General features: G+C 40.6%; 3 protein-coding genes across 3 annotated transcripts; 2 read left to right on the forward strand and 1 right to left on the reverse strand.

Annotated features, from left to right (window-relative positions):
* Positions 1 to 1819: 1819 nt before the first annotated feature.
* rgra (retinal G protein coupled receptor a) lies at positions 1820 to 8640 on the reverse strand. The gene is made up of 7 exons (XM_078273573.1): positions 8562 to 8640; positions 8063 to 8219; positions 7513 to 7634; positions 6814 to 6967; positions 6585 to 6702; positions 2387 to 2500; positions 1820 to 2006 (listed from the first exon to the last, which is right to left on the reverse strand). The coding sequence occupies exons 1-7, from the start codon at positions 8638 to 8640 to the stop codon at positions 1863 to 1865; spliced, it is 888 nt and encodes a 295-aa protein (XP_078129699.1). The 3' UTR covers positions 1820 to 1862.
* Positions 8641 to 11598: 2958 nt separating this feature from the next.
* On the forward strand, positions 11599 to 15202 carry lrit1a (leucine-rich repeat, immunoglobulin-like and transmembrane domains 1a). The gene is made up of 4 exons (XM_078273489.1): positions 11599 to 11720; positions 12256 to 12716; positions 13485 to 13790; positions 14136 to 15202. Exons 1-4 carry the CDS (start codon positions 11599 to 11601, stop codon positions 15200 to 15202), a joined length of 1956 nt encoding a protein of 651 aa, XP_078129615.1.
* A 1941-nt stretch (positions 15203 to 17143) lies between these two features.
* Positions 17144 to 21203, forward strand: lrit2 (leucine-rich repeat, immunoglobulin-like and transmembrane domains 2). The gene is made up of 3 exons (XM_078273758.1): positions 17144 to 17253; positions 17491 to 18281; positions 20380 to 21203. The coding sequence occupies exons 1-3, from the start codon at positions 17144 to 17146 to the stop codon at positions 21201 to 21203; spliced, it is 1725 nt and encodes a 574-aa protein (XP_078129884.1).
* Positions 21204 to 22429: the final 1226 nt, after the last annotated feature.

Genomic DNA, 22429 nt, shown 5'->3' on the forward strand with positions numbered 1-22429 from the left:
GACTACAAATATGATGCTGAAAAGGAGTATATGGGGCTCTTTAAATGTATACTTTTCACACAACAGTGTCATTTGAACCATCACTAGCGTGTTTTCAAGTATTATCTTACTTAGTAATGGTGGGTAACATGTGTTAGATGGATGCCGCTGCTTTTTTTGACTATGAATATGAAAAAAGACAAAGAGTCAAGACATTTTTCATCCTTTATTATTTGCAAGTTGTTATTATTTTTAGGTTAATCATTCTGTGGAAGATCACGTAAATCATAAACAGAAATTGGACAGACAAAAAATCTTATAAATATTTTTTTTCGTCAAGCATAATTAAGTTTATAGGATTCATAGGGACAAATAACTATACAAAATCTATATATAACTACACATTTTTCAGTATATAATAATTGGTCATCTGGACTACAACATTTGCAGTCCACCACTAACTAATCTTTAAGGATTTCAAAGAACTTCACACTTACATGTAAGCTATTTATCCATTTACATGGGAGAGTTAAGGTGGGAATGGGCCTGTTTGTGCTGTTAAGCATTTACATTATGATGCCATGAACCATATATGTATCATCATATAGAAACGGGATTCTAAAGTAGCCTATGTTTAAAAGGTGTCCACCTTTTTAGATCAACAAAAAAAAAACACTCCACTCTGACCCTGTATGTTGATAACATTCCTTATTATGCTGTTATATACTGAAATCATATGCTACAATAAAACAATACAATGAGAGGCTACTACTTGATTTTTGAAACTTACTGTAAGAATATTGGTTATTTAATAACAATATGTTATTGTGTACTGTCTAACGCTGTGGTTAGACAATACATTTTTAAAGAAATTTCAAAGTAATGCCATTTTTAAGGTAAGGTTTATTATGAATAATAATCACATGTGAAAACACATGCACAAGTTAAATAGATAAATTAAATACTGCCTTAGTCATACACAGAATTCCATTAACATTAAGGAGCAGCCATATCTTATTACATTTTAAAGCCTAATTTAAACCAGGAATATACCACGTAAATTATGTTAGTAAATACCAATAAATAACTCTTACTTCTCTTATTTCTCTATTTAAATGTCATACAGACTTCTATCTTTATTTAATATGCAAATCTGCTGGTGAGAAGGGCGTCCAGTTAATCTACAGCCACCCACTAATCTCTAACTTGTCGTGGGGGCTGTGTATTGAAGAATGGTCCTCTTGTTTAGAGGATTAGTGACGGACTCTGGATACAGAGGTCACACATGACTGCACAGAACATGACAAGAGTGGCATGCACACACTGAAGTCATACAATCCTTAACATGAATCCTCTGTTAGCTGTGACATTACTTTCTTTGTAGGACTGTTAAATCAACCTTGAAACTAATAGAATATTTGAGCATCTTGAATGACGTCTGTTTACAGAAAGCATTTCCTAGGGGAAACTCAAATAAAATTCATCCCCCTAGTTAATGAGAGAAATTACATTACATTTCCCATTGACTCAAGAAAACCAAAAAATCATAATCCCAAAGAATTGTGTTTGTTACAGAAGAGGTCAAGTCCAATGTTTTTTTGTTGCATTTACATGGTACAATGAAATACTGCTGCACTTAGTAGTCCCTTCCAAGAGGAATTGTTTGAACATTTTGTTAACTTTTAACAATATGGCAATTCACTTTTTCGGTTACAAAACACAACTGCAGAAACAAATGACAGCAAATTCAGGACAGATGTTTACCAGGGACAATGGCTACCACTGTTTCAAACACAAGGCATGCATACACACCCAGACAGAAACATCTAGGTACCTAGAGAAGCCACCAGAACACTAAGTGTGTGTAATTATTAATGCTTAGTTTATTTGGACTTGTTCTCAATTTGAGGCACATCAATCTTTTCCCCAGTGAGGAACTGCCAGATGCCTCCTCTGTAGTTCTCATTTCCCAAAGCGTACAGGAAGACATTGAAGGTGGGAGAAGTCTTAGCCAGGATAGGAGCAATCTGTAGAGACAGGTGCATGCATGACAAGGTTGTTAGTACTTAAAATACCTCAATATTCAGAGGCAGATTCTCATGAAAATGAGCTAAAGATATTTATATGATTATAGCAATATTCGAAATTATTCTGATGGTTTTTGTTTGTAGAAAAATGAGAAATGACGGCATGAATTGGTCTGCTACAGCGTCTTTTTTAATACTACCACAGGGGGTGGCAAAGTCAAAAATCTTAATATTTTTTAACATTTAAGATATTTTTCTGTATATATTTACTGCATATGTATGTATGTCCAACATGTGCAGGTTATATGATCTGCATTTCAAAATGTATACATTATGTTTTGGAGAGCTTTTGTGAGCATGTATGTGCTGGCTGTCCTTACCATCCTGAGCTTAGGGGACACCAGGTTGGCATTCTCCACAGCGGCGTAGAAAGCCAGGATGCCATAGGGGCACCAGCAGAACAGCAAAGTCTTAAGAGGAGTGTTGGGGTTGAACTACAGAGGGTAAAGGTTAGCGAGAGGCAGAGTAAGAGGGATACACATGAATGATTAGTAACAATCAACCATAAGGAGTGAAGGAGACATAAATGCTGTGCGTCATGAGATCCAGTCACATGCCTGGGATAATGTCTGTCTGTGTAAAGATCATACCTGCTCAGCTATGAAACAGAAATAGCTAGCGAGTAAAGGGGCAGTTTGCTGTAATCCAGTGGTCAAAACAGACATTTAACAGGTTCGCCTCTTAGCTTGTTTCAACTCGGCATGGAGCTATAGGATGGTTACACTAAGTGAAATATTCACACTTACAACTCCTTGTTTTTATGGCTGCATTTTTCATGAAATGGAAATATTATAGTTGTCTTGTGTCATCATTTTATACACATTTGGCATTTCTGGAAACTTTGGCACCTCTACTTGAACTTAAAATCAAGTAGGGTTTAAACAAAGATAGTCATGAGTTTGTACTGACTGACGGGTGTATTACTGAGGACCCAAGGAAGTGCAGGGCTCAAGTTTGAGCTCTTGGGATCTATGGGACATATTTACTAGTAATGCATTTTGTATACACTGTGTATTGTATTCAGAGGGGACCCCTATTAACTGTTACACTGCCGAACAGCATGCTGGGCACAGCTCGCTCTCTGTCGCTCGCTACAGTAAATACAAGAACAGATGAAGAAAGAGAGACCGGAGATGTTACATTGTAGCAAACTCAAACATTTCAAGCATCAGCACTGTAACTTTCAGAATGAACGTTTCTTGGAAATAGCCAATAGCAAATTAGCTAGCTGTTAGCAAATGACACGTATACTCTAGCATTGCTGGGGGACGCAACAATGTCATGGCAGGTGTATTGCTCAGGACCCAGGTTAGTGCAGTGTTGAGTGTGAAGTTGTTTGGATGAGCGTTAGTTGAGAAAGCTGCAAGCATCAATACCAGAGGCCAAGCAATCAGCCTGTTCTGAACATGCAACGGGCACTGCGCTAGTCTTTATAAGGTAACATCAGACAGAACTTCTCACTACTTCTTGGCCATGGGACACGTCTGGACAATTGTATCCCTCCAGGTTTTTATGGCATACATTGTATGACTATACATTACATTCATTACATAATTACATTGCACAGCATAGTGTCTCTGCAGCCTTTATGTGTGTAATGAAAGAGTCTCCAGAAACTCAGATGACTGTGAGCAATAGGGTTTTGCAACATAAAGTGAGGCAACCTGATTCAGCCCCTGAGGAACTCCACTATTGGACTACCATTCACAGATACATTGTTCTTTTCACTGCACACCAGCTACTGTCCGCATTCCCAACTAAAGCACCCGGTCTTCACCCCTTGGCAATGACCTATATATGTCACAGCCCGCATGCTACCCATTCACTGTCTTTTTTGTCACTCTGAATAAGGACCACGTGAGAAAGTTGTGCTTACACTAGAAAAAGATTAAATAGAGAATTTCCTCTTCCATTGGGCAGTAGTGAATGAAGTGTTCAGATTCTTTGTTTTAGAAAAAGTACTAACACCATTCTACAAGTCAAAGTTGCATAGAAAATGTTACTTAAAAAGTATGTGACTATAATCAGGAAAATGTACTTAAAGGTTCAATATGCAATACTGACAGCTAGTGTTTAAAATAGTTACTGCAGTACAAATTCAAAATACTGGAGAGTGTCATCTCCCCCGCCCCCTCCTCCCCAGACTTCAAGTTCACGGAAGTTGCCAGGCTGAGACCGCAGCATCCACAACAATGTTGCTAGACGCTTGTCTCACATAGCCAGACATTACATCACTGCACAGCGGAGTAGCTAACGTTAGATGCTGGCTATATTGTCATAAAAGCCTGTGCTCACGCGGAGCTCTGTGCCCAACTGACAGACACACTTTTTCGGCTTAGAATTACGGTAGGAACCGCTAAAAAACACAACAACCTCGCTGTCCTCTCCACCCGAGGGACAGACACGCTTCCTAGGCTTAGAATTAAGGTGAGAACCGCTAAAAATAACACTACCTTGCCATCCACTCCACCCGACTGAACACACTTTATTGGCTTAGAATTACAGCAACAATCGCTAAACACACTGCAAACTCACAGTCCTCTCTTTCCAATTTATAGCCCCCCCTCTCTTGGCTTCAAATAACTCACCGTTGTCGGCTACGGCCGCTGAACAGGCTACACGTTGTAAACAGTCTTGGCGTGGCCATAGTAGGAAATTTTTTTTTGGCAGTGTCTCAGTTGTTTTTGCGAGTAACCAACTTGGGAACTCTACCTATATAATTCAATGTGAGTACACGAATGTTGAAATTAAATAAAATGCCCATCCCTTGTAGCCGTGATAAATTAGCCTGAAGCTAACTGAAGCTAATGCTTACCTGTTCAGGAGGAAATTAGCCAACTCGGCGTCCTTTTGGGCTCTGACCTGTCTCCATCTTTCAAATACATCTCCAATATTTACCCGGGGTTTGTTATGTCTCTGGTCACGCAACTGTTAGAAACATTTTTTTGGGTAGAATCTATCTCTGTTGATCCTGTTCGTTTGTTTGCTGCTTTCCTGGCTGTACTAAGGTTACAGCTGTAGCGCGCTGGGTTTACGTTTTTACAGGTATATCTGGCAACCCGGCCTGGCTGTCAAACTGGGCAGTTGATAACAGAAACTATCAGAATAGATAGTATTTTAACTTAACATGTTTCCTTAATATCTGATGACGCATTGGGGTCATTTTTGGATTTATTACAGTAAATATATTACATATTGGACCTTTAAGTATTAAAGGTTAAAGTACTCATTGCAGAAAAATTGCCCCTGTTACTGTTATACTAACATATATCATATACTTACTGTAGATCATTAGTTGGTTGATGTGGAGTTCATATATAATTGTCTTGTATCAGACTGCAACTAATGATTATTTCCGTTATGGATTCATCTGCTTATTATCTATTCTGAAAATAGTGAGAGATGACCATGAATGGTCCTCAGAGTCCAAAGTGGCACCTTCACAATGCTTGTTCCAACTAATTGCACAAAATTCCCAATTATTAAAAATATATTTAAATCATTAAAAGGAAAAGCAAAACATTTGTGAAGCTGGAACCATGAAATGTTTGAAACATGTTTTGTCATGAAAAATGACTTAACTTATAGTTGCCAATTCATTTTCTGTCAATCGACTAATCGTTTCAGCTGTACTTTTATGTACTGTTGGGTAGTTTAATTTATTAAAAAAACATTTTATAAGGTCATCGTATTTTTTGTATGCAAACATCCTTATTAATGAAGTATCTGGTCAGATAAATGTAGTGCTGTAAAAAGTACAATATATCCCTCTGAGATGTAGTGGAGTAGAAGTAGAAAGTGGCATGAAAAGAAAAGACTCCGTAAAAGTACCTAAAATTTGTACTTAAGTCTAGGGTTGCACGATAATGGATAATATCTAATTGGGATTATTTTTACCTATATTGCGATATGATTCATGATATTGGAGGGGAATGATCATTTTTGTAGCATTATTCTCATTTTCATTGAAAAATATTAAAATAAAAAATGATTATAGTGTGATATTTGCGAGGATTTAGTCTATAGGATAGGATTTGCAGGCTGGGATGTCTCTGTAGCGCCACAATACTTAATATTGAATGGTTTGACACATAATTTGCCTTTAACAAATATTGCGCCCTTCTGCAATTTGAATATTGTACTTGTCCATATTGCGATTTCGATAATATGGCGATTAATTGTGCAGCCCTACTAAGTCCTGTACTTGAGTAAATGTACTTAGTAACATTCCACCACTGCCAATGCGTAGCTTCAAAGTAGGAATAATTGCATATTGGTAAGGATTTGTGCAGTAGTTTTCTCTGTTACTTAAAACCGCCAGTGTTGGGTTTCACAGTTAGTTCTGAATTTCTCTGCATCAAGCATGTTCATTCATTTGGGTTTTGAGCAACTGAAGCAAAACAGAGCCAGTCTGTCTCTGTGTTGGTTTGAAAACATAACATTGCTATGTTAACTTGAATTGGAAATATCTGTGTATCACTTTACACTAATCCCATGAGTTTAGTTATTTTCACTTACTCTGGGGTTTCCAGTCTTCTTGAATTTCTGTGCAATGGACTGGTAAGAGGACATGACAACAAACACCTGGATTGCCATGTTGAAGATGGCCATGGGGATCAAGTAGGACACATAGTTTCTGTGGAGAGAAAAATGCACAAAAGGCTGTAAATGTAATATAAACTACTCCCTGTGAGTGATAGAGAATGTAATCTGTATTTAGTGTGTGTGTGTGTGTGTACTGTATTACCTGTCTCCCTTGCTGTAGTCCAGAGTGCAGCATGTCCTAAGGGGCTCGTAGTCGTACTCTCCCCAGCCAATGAGGGGCATGGCAGACCAGAAGGCAGTGAAGAGCCAGATAAATACAGTCAGAGTGATGGCGCTGCTCCACTGCAGTTTTGTCCCTGATAAGAATAGGTTCAAAACATTCACCATTACTACTTCTAACACCTCGAACAAAGGTCACACTACTGCAGAAACACTTGTTGTTAGCTATCTAATAAGCACAGATAATGGTGTGAACATTTACATCTATAACTGTTATATATTTATATCATATATATTTTAGTTTTGTTCATATGTTTTGCCATGGTGTCAGAGTGGCCTGCAGCTAATTTATCAACAGGCCACTTGTGGACCAGCTGGCCTCTTCAGAAAAGCAGTTCTTAAGATCAGCTGGAGACCAAGAACCTGCTTAGTGTATACTTGCAATGCAATGCATTGATTATTGGAAGAGCAGCTGTGGATTCTCAACATGTCAGTTTGTCTGTGTGTGTGTGTGTGTGTGTGTGTGTGTGTGTGTGTGTGTGTGAGAGAGAGAGAGAGAGAGAGAGAGAGAGAGAGAGAGAGAGAGAGTGAGAGAGCCTGTGCTCTGTGGGGGAGGAAAAGTAGAATCCATTTGGTTGTAATTGTGCTTCACCTACAGGGACAGAAGCAGGTGTTGACTTACTTGTGCAGTACTGGTGGTATCTGTCCCAGGCAATGGCGGCTATGAAGTGGAGGCTGGCGAGAGCTGTCACGAAGCCATGGAAACCATGAGTCTGGCATCCTTGAGAGCCATAAGGCCAGTACCTGGAGACAGTGGGTGATTTCATAAATGTATTCCTTTATTCACGTTAAAGAAATTAGTCAAATTGAGCTTACTTCAGCAGGATGTGCTAAAACAGATTATGTCCTTGAACAAACTAAAACTGATAGAAGCCCTGAATGATCAAGCAATTCATCAATGTACTAGTAGTAATAGTAGGCTATATATAATCCCTAGACTCATGAACAATGAGAGCAGCATCTCTCATCTCGTGATTACAGCTTGAAAACCCCCTGCACATGACCCTCGCAGTGCAGCCTATTGACCCCTGTTCTCTGCATCCATAGTTGTTCCTGCCTGTATCGATAGCCAGGTAGGCTATTATCTGTTCATTTCTCACATTTAATTTGGTCACATTTGGTCAAACAAACCTTGATCATTACGAAAGGGGTGGTTAGGCTGCATCACTAACCTCAGGAAGCTGGAGAAAGCGGCGATGGTGGCGTTCATAGAGATGCCCATATCAGCCATCGCTAAGCTGAACACTAAGAAATTGCTTGGGGTCCTCAGCTCTCTCACTTTGAGGAAAGCAACGATTGTCACCGCATTTAAAATGAAGCCCAGCAGACCTTTGGTGGAAGACAAATAAACAATCGTGAATGAAGGAAGTGTACGGCGATGAATTTGAATCAGTGCGCACAGCGATGCTGATTGCGCCACATGCAGCACCGTGACATATAAACATGCTCCTTTCAAACATCGCATTCTTGTCTTTGTCTACAGACTATACGTGAAGGTTAATTGCAAGTCTAAAGACACTATGAGGAAGAAGAAGGAGCTACTGCCTCCTACAACATAGCCATACTGTCATTGACCGGGGGCGTCAGGTCCTGTCATAGGTTAAAGCGGGTGCTGTCTTGTAGCCTCGCAGTGTTTTTGGCTTAAATCCAACACAAAACAAAAACACTCACCCTCCACAAGCAGACAAGATCCTAGGGAGAACACATCAAAGTCGGAGAAGCCCTCCGGTAAAGGGTAAGACGAGACCATCCTGAAGTCGTATTGACACAATAAAGTGCAGCTGTCACAGACTTTTCACTCCTCAGTCCGCTCGTTTACGATGTGCCTCAATGTGGCCGAAGGGAGCCCGCTTTTATACGGGCGTTTCACGTGAAAAGCATGCACTTTATTGTGTAAATCCCTCGAATCTCTGTCGCCCCAATCCGTGCAGGAATGTCATAATGAACGTAACCACACAAACTGCAAAAAAAACCCTTAATGCGTATTTCCCCACCGCAACCAGTAAAGCCCTCAATTAGTTACACAACAAGCTTTTGTGTCTCTGGTTCCCAGTGATGATGCAGCCGTTGCTGATGTCAAAGGACGAGGCGACGCGTGTGATGCAGCCCACAGCTCTGCATCGCTCTAAGGAGACAACAGGTGTCTGCAGAGCTCCAGCCAATCATTACTACACTCACATTTAAGAGGAAAGCGAAGCCCTCCAAATACAACATCAAAGAAATTCCCTCCATTGACAGCAACAATAATAACCCTATTATTCTTAGACTTCCATGTTCTTGCCAAAGGCAGGGGTCTTTGAGTCACGTTACATCCAGTGGCTATAGAGCGTTACAAATGTACATGTGAATTAAGTGTAAAGAAATGTGGTGTCTAATCTCCGTGCAATATATTAGACTTAACGATTTATCATTTCCAGATGTCCAGCACACCAATGCATTTCATCTTATGCACAGTTTATATTAAAATGAAATGTATGTGATGCATTTCAATTAATTAACCCTGCTCATTCGCTGGTTGATGACACAAAGTGATTATTGTGACACTCCAGATGATCCATGTGAGTACTGTTGATCTGTATCTTAATGAATCCTTTGTCCCATATGGCAGGACTCTGTTTTGAAGTGTGGATGTGAAACTGGACAGTCAGCGTTTGTTTTGTGGATATTTTTAGTAGGGAATACAACTTTTGATAGGCACACTAACCTCAAGAGATTAAACCAATATGACATCTGTCTGAAATAATAGACAAAACCAAATTGCACTTTTGGATCTGCAGACACAACATGTGTCAACAGAAGATTGATTCAGTCTGGAGTTTCCTGTGTGATAAGGAAAATATGTGGCATACAATAAAAGCCTGTATTCCAATTCAGCTGTAGCAGTAGATGACATGACATCCAGCCATCATCCCCTGCCTTCAATAGATTGGTCATGCTTCAGTTGCTAAATCATTTGCAGCTTTTCATAACGGATAGAGGGGACACAAGACTGCCATTGTGTGGCTAAAGTCTTTCTCAGTTTCAGGATTATAAAATCAGAAATCTTAGTAAATATAGGTGTAAATGAGTTAAAAGTGCAAAATCATTATGGAAATGCAAATGGTCAAGATCCAAAAAGGTACAGTATACATATATATTCATAGATTTTTATTTTTTTAACACGTTCTATCCTACTGAAAACAAATGGCTCCCAACAGAACATGAGTTTAATTGTGCAGTTGTCACATTTCTGCATGCTCCTGGCTTTTTCCCCTCCAAATTTCCCATCTTAAAAAATGGTCTCACTAAAAACTGAAAACACTTCGATGCTTTAACAAATGAATATCCTTTCCAGATAAAGATGATCTCAAATGTAAATAAATGCTGACACAAATAGGTACATACAATAGCATTTGGATGCTTTTGATGACTTTTTCTGCTGAAAGTGTGCACTAAAGCAGACTCTAAAGTTTCATCTGACAACTCTTGCTTCATTTAAACTTGTCATTGTGTACTAAAACCTTTGACCTGGCTCTGTGGTTAAATTCTTTGGTTCTTGCTGCCAAGTTTTTCAAACACATTCAAGGCCTGTGTTTCACCATCTATTCAGTCCACAGTCAGCACACTTTGCAGTGCCAGCCAAGTATAACACTGAACTTCCAGAGTGATTAAATACAAAGGGGGACACAAGGAACACGTGCCAAACAACACATGGATTTACCTTCATTGCAAAACAAAAGCTTTACAATTGGAGGTATTTTCCTCGAGTAGTATTGGACTCCAAATGGGTTACTGAGGTGAAACCTAAAGGCCATTGTGAGTCACTTTCATTCAAACTGATTAAAGATACACGTTTTACTATTGAAGTCTTTCTCTTTATTCTGACCAATTGTGTTTGTTCAGAAAATACTACTTTGTTTCCTGTTGATGGATAGTTTACATGTGCAATTTATGTGCAGGTACATAGTTGTGATAGAGTGGGGTGGGGATTGCCAAAAAGGGGAAAAACTTTAAGGATATGTATTTTTTTCTGTGATAAGAGACATTTTGCAGTGAAATGATTTAATTCACTGTTACATGTTTTTCATCAGTGGTTCAGGCCCCACCAGCAGGGTCATTTCCTTTTCTCTTATTTTGCATGAAAAAAGAGATCTGTCTATTATTGTTTAATTTCAGTCAAAGTCTCTGTATCTGCTTTCCAACTACAGAGATATTAGCTGTTTTGTGATACAAATATAAAAATTCTTCAAATAAAATAAGGATGGCACATTAAATTTTTTTAAGTAGCTGTTGAGTGCAAAGGCCCCAAGGAGCCTCAGGGTATAGGGGCCACCTTGTGGTAAAACATGTGCTGTCCACTTATAGAGTAACTGTCACGACAGAGCTCAAATGAACAAGCAACATTTGAGGGAAAGAAAAATCCAAACATCAGTGGATTATGACCATTTCGGAAGTGTTTTTCTGTGATAATAAATAGGGACGTCTCTGCGCAGCCTATCGGATTCCGGGATGCAATACGCATCCAAATGAAAAGAACGCCAGTCCTTTCGCTAATCCTTGACTATCCTTTTTATCTCGGGACTCATATCAGTCGGATCACTATGGGACAGCGAAGCGGTGGGACAAAGCCATGCGGATGATATTCTTGTAAATGAGAGAAAAAAGCAAGTCTGTTTGACTTAAACTGGGCGCATGTAGGCAAGCTGCGTATGCGTAAAACTGGGCCAAAATGTTCCTCGTCCTGCTCATGGGGCTCTACGTGGCCACAGGTGAACTTCTCTCCACAGTGAGCTCCTGCCCGTCGCAGTGCAGCTGTTTTTACCACAACCTGAGTGATGGATCAAAGGCCAGGTAAGCAAGATGTTTAAAATGTAAATGATTTTATATCAAAAACACACTATAATGTGCTCTGGTTTGTGCGCACAGACGCATCTTTTCAGACGAACAGGTCGAGTCCTGAGACAGCATAGGTAAACACGTGTACAAAAGATAATTTAGGGAGTGCATGTCGGTCCAATTTTATTTAATGCAGGATTATCTCTCAAAGGCACTTTCAACCTCCTCATGTATGCTTTTTATGTGAGTTAGGATAGATTGGGAAATCAGTGTTTTTTTCAGAATTATTAGCCATACCATTGTTGGTGCTTGTGAACTTACCACATCTTTTTTTGTATCCTCTAGAAAAACATTATTTAATCTTAGACTTTAATGCTATTTTATATATATATATATATATATATATATATATATATATATATATATATATATATATATATATATATATAATATTATATTTACTTTGTGAAAAAAATGTCCTTAAATGCGTAATTTGTGAAAGATGATTTGGAGGTAAAACACAAATTCACCTATGATGTCTCCCTTTTAGGAGCGTGATTTGCAATGATCCCGAGATATCTCTTGTGCCTGTCGGGTTTCCTGTTGACACGTCCAAGCTGCGGATTGAGAAGACAGCCATCCAGCGGATACCAAGCGAAGCCTTCAACTACCTCTCCAGTCTGGAATTCCTGTGGATGTCTTTCAACACGCTGTCCGCTTTGAGCCCGGACAGTTTCCGGGGACTGCTTAACCTGGAAGAGCTTCGTCTGGACGGGAATGCCCTCACCGCCTTTCCCTGGGAATGTCTCATGGATATGCCCAGTCTCAGACTTCTCGATTTGCACAACAACCAGCTCACCTCGCTGCCAGCGGAGGCCACCACTTACATCAAGAACCTCACCTACCTGGATCTGTCCAGCAACAGCTTGCTGACCCTGCCGGCAGAGGTGCTGTCCACCTGGCTGGCGGCGAAACCAGTGCAAGGGCCAGAGAGCTCCAAAATGATACTTGGTAAGGACTTTAACCAAACCTTAACTCGTGGTTTATGTCTGCCTCAATTCCAAATACCAAAAGCGCGCTGTTAAACTCTGTGCGACAATGGAAAGTGTATTAATTAATTATGCTCAAAACAACATTCTTGAACAGCGGCGGGACAAAACAGTTGCTAAGCAACACATAATTTATTACATAGTAGAGGATGGTCGGTAGTATTTAATAAAAAAATGCCCCATTGTGCTTTGGAAAACCAAAGACCAGACCCTTGTTTTAATGCACCCTATTTAGCATTTATAGACAGTATCTATACATTACAAATGCTTTACAGTATACTATGAGGTAGTTCTAAGAAGTTATAATTGCAGACTAATACTGTACATTTATAAACACTTATATCTATCTATCTATCTATCTATCTATCTATCTATCTATCTGTGAAATAAAAAGTTCATTTTACACTTGCTTATCTTCTGTGTTTAACCCATTCTCATACTCAGACAGCTGTTCCAAGGTCAGCTCTAAAGGCTGATGCTTTTGTCAAGGACAGGAGGGTGAAATGGCAGCTAAACCTGACCTTGATCACTGGACCATCATCATCATCATCATCATCATCATCATCATCTTCATTGCCATGGTCATGGTCATGGTGTAGTTTATGAATTAAATGTTAATCCTCTTACAGGATTAACATCCACACCAGCCATCTGCAGGCTGGTCTATCACTTTGCACACAGCTGGACGTTCATCTTACTCCTGTAGCCTCACTTGTACCCTCACCCTCAGGTCTCCATGACAACCCCTGGGTGTGTGACTGTCGGCTCTATGACCTGATCCAGTTCCAGAAGTCTCCGACTCTTTCAGTGGCATTCATTGACACAAGGCTCCGGTGTTCAGCTCCGGAGAGTGTGTCAGGCGTCTTGTTCAGTGATGCAGAGCTGCGCCGCTGTCAGCTCCCACGTATCCACACAGCTGTGGCACGAGTCCGGAGCGCTGTTGGGAACAATGTGCTGCTCCGCTGTGGGACCATCGGAGTCCCGATCCCAGACCTGACATGGCGCAAGGCGGATGGGCGACTCCTTAATGGAAGAGGTGAGTCAGCAGGTCTTTGAATGTCAGGGTCTATCTCTGTGTTGTGTCTGAAATAAGATGCTTTACTTTGCACTGTGTGCTGCTGTTAATTAAACAGAAAGCTACCAGTGGAGATAGTCAGGTTTTAAGTCTGACTGACAGCTGTGGCTACAACAGTGAACTATGCAACACTGCTGATGATCATTGCAACATTGCATAATCACCTGCTTGGCATCAATAAAAGGGGATATTTCTCAGATGCCACATATTTTATATATTTTAAATATTTTTTATTATTATTGTTCACATGTCTTCCTTTTGTAACCATTGTGTAATGTCCATATTCTCCTCTCTCTGCCGCCATAGTCCAGCAGGAAACCTCAAAGGAGGGAATCACCTGGTCCATCCTCAGTGTCCCAGCTGTGTCCCATCGGGATTCAGGGAAATACATCTGCAAGGCTACTAACTATGCGGGGAACGCTGAAGCTGTCATTTCTCTCGTTGTCTCTAACTCACCAAAACCAGAGGTGAACCAAACCAGCAACGACAAGAAACCCAAAGTCAAGAAACCCAACCCGATGGGAAAAGCTGCCTACCAGGAGAAACTGGTGGCCAGATATGTGGTTCCAACCTCCACCCCTTCATCTCTGCCTGCCCTAGATCCAGGCCTACCACCTGGTCTTGGTCCTGATCCTGGACTAGTCAGTTACAGTTTGGCTGACAGAGCCACCCCGGGGCCTGCCACCTCCTCCAACACAGATGCACTGTTGGATCTGGAGAAGACTAATCTAAGCAACCTGGCGGCCAACACGTCGTCGCTGCAGCAGGACCCGGACAGGGTGGTCCGCTCTGTAAAGGTGGTGGGGGACACAGACAATACAATTTATTTAAACTGGAGAGCCCCTAAGGCCAAGAACACAACCGCATTTAGTGTGCTGTATGCTGTTTTTGGAGAGAGGGACATGAGGAAGATCAATGTTGGGGCGGGGCAGAACCGTGTAACCATCGATGGGCTGGTGCCAAGGACCAAGTACATTGCCTGTGTGTGTGTGAGGGGCCTGATCCCTAAGAAGGAGCAGTGTGTCATATTTTCCACTGATGAAGCAGCCAGTGCCACTGGGACCCAGAGGCTGATTAATGTGATTGTGATCACAGTGGCCTGTATCATCGCGGTCCCGCTCACTGTCATCGTATGCTGTGGGGCTCTGAAGAGACGCATTCAGAAGTACTGGGGAAAGAAATCCAAGGACATCCAAGATTCATATGTGACCTTTGAAACACTGTCGCCTGGCACGAAGGCCAAAGGGCTCGAGGGCGAGTATTTGAACAGACTGAACCCAGAGGAATCCAACAGGCTGCTGTCAGCCCGCTCCAGCCTGGACTCTGAGGCCACAACTAAGATAGAGGGACAGCCTAACGAGTACTTCTGCTGACGTCATGCTCCAGCTCCGGCTTCTGCTCCACGCCATCTTCCTCGCTCTCACCCACATCCACATCCACGTCCCAGTCCGACCCCTAATACCCATTCACATCCCCATCCCCACCCCCATCCCCGTCTCCATCCACATTCATATCCTCATCACTGCCCGTACTCTCACCCTCAGCAACATCCTGACGTCAGTCCCCCTCCCACGCGCTCCCGTACGCCCACACCATGGGATTCCCCCCCACCTGTCCCTCCTCGCTGGATCATGACACCAACTCCACCGCCACAAAGATCCAATTTCTATCAAAGGACTTTTGCACGCTGCACTATAATGGAAATATCAGTTTAGAGGAATATCTAACATTTTAATTAACTTGTTTTTCCCAGATATTTGTAGATTATCTCATGATTCTTACAGATAGAGTGAAACTCACTTCACTGTTGTACATGTATCCATGCATTAATAGTAAGACAACATTTAAACACACTCATGCTTTTATGTCTAAAAGAATGTTTTTATTAGCTTGGAAGAGATAACATGTCAAATGCTGAAAGAGCATAACAATTACTGTAAACTATATTTAATCTCACTTGCATGTCCCAGCGAAGAAACCTCTGCAACCTGATCAGACTTAAAGGAAACTCAACGGTCAATACTCCATTGTCTATATCCTATATGCATGTGTATGATTTGTATATACTTTATGGATGATGTACACTTACATATACAGTTAAGTCTGTGCCTCTGTATATATCTGTCATATGTTCTCAGAGAAGATATACACATAGGCATGGTTCAACACTCTGGTGTATGGAGAAAAGCTGGAGCTGGAGAGAAGTACAGAAAGGACTGAACTATTACACAATGTAAATAGAGTGGAAATGATGCAAAATGAAATGTTGGACGATTTCTATTCCAAGCAATGAGACATACTGAAATATCTTTATGTACCTGTTTCGTGCCACCTAGAGGCATCATTACCCCATTAAATGTAGATCTATTTATTCCAATATTATTTGAAAATAGTTGAATAAACTTTTATATATACATATCCAGTTAGCAGTACTGTGTGTTCTTATATCTGTACTTTCACTTCACCATGTTGATCAATTTTGGGTTTCCATTCAGCAATTTGAAAAGAGTAATACAGATTATGCCCTTTTTATACTCTTAATGTGGCTGGTTTGATAGTAGTTGACTAAACTTATTTACAGGAATGAGTTCACGATTAGCCAACTCAGTGTCTGTCTCAGGTGGTCTAAGACTTAATGATAAGTCACTGTTTATAAAAAAGTTTGCAAGTTATAATGGCTTTATTAATGTTAATATAATTAACATTAATTATAAATCAGTTATAAGCGATGATAAGAACAACATTTGGGTTGCCAGTTTGTACAAAATTCCTCCAGATTTTCCAGCAGGACATTTTTCTTTTTAGCTCTTTAATTCACTGGTAAGACCCTCTATCAGTTATTTTATGAAAAAAACATACAGAGAATCTAGACCAAAACTGATTTATTAACATGTTAACTTGTATAGCTACAGACTTGATGAATGATTAGAGAGTAAAACGCACAACTATGTATTAATGGATTGCCAACTTTTATAACTGCTTCATTACCAAATAGGAAGGGTAAATACCAGTCAGAGGGATTGCTCACAAACTGGCAACCAACAAACTTGTTCTTATTAATGGCCTATAAGTGAACTATAAAGCCTTAGTAAATGATTGGTTAAGTTACACACATTCATAAAGGTTGACTAATCAGCCAGGTATCAGACCTTCTAACACTGTCCAGTGTTAATCATGTCTCTACCAAGAATTAGATGCCACTTGTTCAGTGCGCGGTACGTCAGGGATTAAGCGTAATAGGCTTCTCTCGTCTGACGCACTCGACATGTCTTGAGCACGAATTTAGCCCTCAATTTTAGGAATTTTCGCGGACTATGGACATAATTTGTTACCTGCTAGTTATAGCTTTGCTCAACATCCAGGCGTATGAAACGTATTCTCAATGTTTAAGCGGGTGCAGCTGTGTAGAAGACCGTCATGGAAGGTAAGACCTGATTTCATGTAGTTCGAGCTTCACCAAGGCAGAGCTATTGTTAATCTGTGTCAGTGGGTGACGGTACATTAAGACATATGTGAAAAGTACGTTGTTTATAAAAGTAAAAAAGCTTGGGGCTAGATTGAAGTCTGTATCTCTAATTTGTGGTCCTAGTATATTGTTTTTATAAAACATCAGGCTGCACAGTAACCAAATGTTCATTTAAACTCTTCCCATTAACCATAGGTCGCTAATATGTATGGAGGAGAACGCGTTCGGGGCCATACCAGACAACCTTCCAGATGATATGACCAAAATACGAATAGAAAAATCTCACTTCACTGAAATATCCAGAGGGGCATTCTCAAACACGCCCGCCTTGGAGAACTTGTGGTTGAACTTTAATGATATCACAGTGATAAACTCAAAGGCTCTGGAGGGTTTGGGTAACTTAACCGAGCTTCGTCTGCAAGGTAACAAGCTCCGTTCAGTACCATGGACAGCGTTCGAGGACGCGCCGGCCCTCAAGATCCTGGACCTGAAGCACAACCAGCTGGACGTCCTGCCGGAGCATGCGTTAAAATTTTTGCCAGGTTTGACTTACTTAGACTTATCCTTCAATCTGCTTACCGTCATATCGAAGGAAGTCTTCATAAACTGGCCTCTCTACCAAAAACTACAGAGCACGGAGGAGCGAGACGCGACCGCTTTCGGGCCGAACGTCGTCCTTGCGCTCCACGACAACGCGTGGCTCTGCGACTGCCGCCTGAAGGGCTTCGTGGAATTCATCAGGTCCCTGCGCCCCCCGATTATACTGATGAACTCCTACTTGACCTGCTCAGGGCCGGACTTTAAGGCGGGCAAGTTCTTTCATGAAGTAGAGCTGCAGGCGTGCGTAAAGCCCATCGTCACCACCCCTGTCTCCACCCTCAGCATGCCTCAGGGCGCAAACATCACCCTGCGCTGCCTCGCCAAGGCCAGGCCAGACCCCGCGGTGTGGTGGACATATGGCCTGAAGATAATCAGAGGATTTCATGGTAAGAGTGTGATATCCACGATATGTCATCCACACGCCTAGCTCGAGTGATATCTTGTGGTAAATTAGATACTTAAACGCATTTTAATCGCAGACCTATAACCCCTCCTCAAGATGAGGAGAGCTAAATCTGGATATTAGACCGCTGCGAAATAATCACCACTGATTCTGTCAATCTGCACAACACCATCAGTGTTGACTAAAAGTGTTGGAGATTATAGTGAACTAGGCTATCTAATATCAGCCGTGTCGGGCTACTGTGTAATTAAGTTGACTTAACCTCATGACAGCAAGCAATTATAAACAAATTTATAGCAACCAGGCTGCTGCTGCTGTGTCCTGCTGCTATACCACCACTCCATCTATCTCATCATTTTGGACAGAAACCAGAGGTGGGTAGAGTAGCTGTCACTAAGTAAGAGTAAAAACAAGTAAAAATACTTTTGTACGGATTTGTACCATATCATAATAGAAGTAAAAATAGCCATCAAATCAATGAGTTAAACACTACAATTTCATTTCATTTATTTTTATTTCGAACAAAACTTAAAATACATATACACATACAGCATGTACCTATATATACATATACATACATACATACATACGTACATATGCATACATATACAAATCCAAATATATATATGAAATAAAAAGTGTGTCAACACACCAAAGGAAAAATTGTCCGAAACAATAATAAGGCATCCTTTATAAAGGGTTTATAAATTGTAGCTACTGGCTTGATAAGATAAGAGATAGATAAACCTTTATTGCCATTGCACCATTGCACAGAGACCCATACAACGAAATTGTGAGCACCTAGTCAGGGAGCCAAGAGCCACTGTGACCGTGCACGCTGCCATCATACTGGTTAATTAAAATAAATAATGTCTTAATGTTTATAGTTCTGTTATAGGCCAATGCAACTATTATCCCAAAAAGTAACATATTACAATGTCCTTATACTCTGACGTAATCCCCCAAACATGAAAAAAATAGCCAAATGACAAACGTTTTCTAGTTTTAATTTCTCAATTGTGCATATTTGCTTTTTTTCTTTGTCTTATTTCATAATGAATTGAATATCTTTAGGTTCTGGACTGTTGCTCAGAAAAAGCAATTTGTTCACATCATCTCAGAATTACACAAATTGTGAGATGTGGCATCGTTTTCTATTTTCAGTGAGAGTGACATTTTAGTGATCAAAGAAAATAATTGACAGATAAGTTGATAATGAAAATAATTGTTACTTTCAGCCCTACAATTTGTATCTATCTTAAAGCTGTTGATGTTTTGTATATGTCTGTGCCTCTATTTTTTTGTGTCTCTGTATGCATGTAGGGGTCAGACTTTCTTTTTAATGGGCACAAGTATCTTAAAGGTCCCATGACATGCTGCTTTTTGGATGCTTTTATATAGGCCTTAGTGGTCCCCTAATACTGTATCTGAAGTCTCTTTCCCGAAATTCAGCCTTGGTGCAGAAGTACAGCCACTAGAGCCAGTCCCACAATGAGCTTTCCTTAGTATGTGCCATTTCTGTGTCTGTAGCTTTAAATGCTATTGAGGAGGAGAGAGGGGGGGCAAGGTGGAGGGTGGGGGTGTGGCCTTGACCAACTGCCACTTTGCTTGTTTGCAAGCCATGATGTCTCTCTCTTTCTCATGGGCAGGCCAAATTCTCTGGGTGGGCAAAGCAGAGAAAGGGGAGGTAACCTTGCTCCTTATGACCTCATAAGGAGGAGATTCCAGATCGGCCCATCTGAGCTGTCATTTTCTCAAAGGCAGAAGAGGATACCCAGGGCTCAGTTTACACCTATCGCCATTTCTAGCCACTGGGGGACCATAGGCAGGCTGGGGGAACTCATATTAATGTTAAAAAACCTCCTAAAGTGAAATTTACATCCCATGGGACCTTTAATTAATTGACTTCTTTTTCCACCTCAGATTATATTCTGAGGAAAAAGTTACCTGAATAATTTGTGTTCAACTTGTGATGTGTGGAAATATCTTAAGATAATTAATGAGTTTTCCCAAACTGACTTTTATTGTCTAAGCGTGCATGTCTTTTCAAATAACATTGGATATCCCTGTTTTACTCTTAGAGTCTCAGGAAAGAGTGGGCGAAGACACCATCAGATCGCTCTTGGTGATCCCCTTCCTTCATGCAGCTGACCGTGGTGTCTACACCTGCACTGCCGTCAACTTCATTGGAAACTCCTCTGTCAGCATCCTCCTGGACGTCCAATCTCCTGAAGGCTCCCAGTCATCGCTCCTCCCTGGCAACCTAGCTCCGCCACCTGCTGCCAGTAGTGAAAATGTCTACATTGACATCCGCATCGCCAAACAGACAGTACGTGGTATCATCATTGAGTGGTACGCTGCCTTGGACCGCCCAGCTGAAACATGGTTCACAATCCACTTTGGCGACGTAGGTACTGATAAGAAAGAAATGGTCTATATCGGCCCTGGGATTCACTCTTACTCTGTCTCTGATCTGATGCCTGCTACCAAATATGAAATCTGTGTAACCCTTAAGAACCAGATACCGCGTCCAGGACAGTGCATTGTGTTTGTAACAGGAAGTGACATTACTGAGATGGAACAGAGGGAGAAGCTGATTCATATAGTGGTGATAGTTTTAGCCATGGTGCTTGCTGTGCCTATAGGTATGTTTGCCTGCACCACTGACACTAAGTTTGCCTGCCTGGAGGGTATCATGGAGTCCTGGAAGAACCGGCAGATGGAAAGAAGCTCCCCCCGGGTGGAGCGGGAGAGGCAGGGCACCTTCGACAGCCTGCAGGCCACCAGCGACGAGGGCCTATTTAATAAAGATTCCAGTGAAGACAGGAAGGTGAGGAGGAGGTCAGAGGACAGACAACATAAAGGCAAAGCCGACCACAGCAGACAAACAGCTGAACTATATTAAATTTTTTGTGAAACCAACAAAGGAAAACATGAAACTGACCTTATAATAGACCAGTGTTTCATCTTTTATCAGTTCTTTTTAGAGATGGTCCGATACCATTTTTTGCTTCCTGATACCGATTCTGATACCTGAACTTGCGTATCGGCCGATACCGAGTACTGATCCGATACCAGTGTGTCATATATTTTATTATGTTTTAACAGCTGTATACTACTATCCCTGTATGGATGTGATATTATTTCTATCTTTGTTGTCGGTCTGGCTCAGGTTAAACTCTTTGTGATGAACAAACACAAACAATGAACGCCACAGAACGTTCTTTTATTATGCAGTTTGACAGTCAGTTATAACGGAAAAAGAACATAAATAAACTACTTTAACATAGATTTTCTTTAGGGCTTTCTTACGTTGTATCTGATCGGTGCATAAACTCCAGTACTTCCCGATACCAGCTTTTTAGGCAGTATCGGTATCGGAACATCTCTTCTTTTTGTAAAATATAATAGAAAACTTTAGTACTCATATGAGTACAATATTCAGAAGAATGACCATGTTGTCTGCCTTGGTTTTAATCTCATCTCTTCCTCTGTTCTAGGCCAGGGAGTTTGATGCACAGATGTGAATGATGACCATTATGTCAAGAGTGTAATTCAAGGATTTGCAGTTTGAAATATGACATGTTTGTCTTGTTATCATGATATGTTTAAATGTCAATTATCACTCATTCTAAACTGCTGCTTTATATGAAGCCTTTGTGATTGATTTAAATGTAGGAGCAATTGTGAGCAACAATTGCTTCTGATGAGTATATTTTCTACCAAGTCTTTCAGTAGTAAGTGCATACTTTATGTAATTCTTTGTTAGCAATTTAATGTTGTTTTATGTATTTATCTATTTATCAGACTAATTTCTTTTTGGCTCAACATTGTCAATTCAGTTGATATATTTGTACTGTAACATAATACTGGCTCTGGAACAACAAGAAAATATCTTAAACCAGATGGTGATTATGTGAAATAATTAAGTGATTGTGTCAGTAGATTTATTTAATTGAATTTAAAAACTAGTATTTTAAACTAGTATACAGTATGCTACTAATATGTGTTATTTTATTGCTCTTTGAAAGAGCAAGAAGACACATATTATCTATCAGTGGATTTGGGTAAATAGACAATATAAAATCTTTCATTACAGCTTTTCATTTAAAATGGAATTGTGCATGTGTG

Source organism: Sander vitreus, chromosome 17 (genome assembly GCF_031162955.1).
Source record: "Sander vitreus isolate 19-12246 chromosome 17, sanVit1, whole genome shotgun sequence".
Taxonomy (NCBI): domain Eukaryota; kingdom Metazoa; phylum Chordata; class Actinopteri; order Perciformes; family Percidae; genus Sander; species Sander vitreus.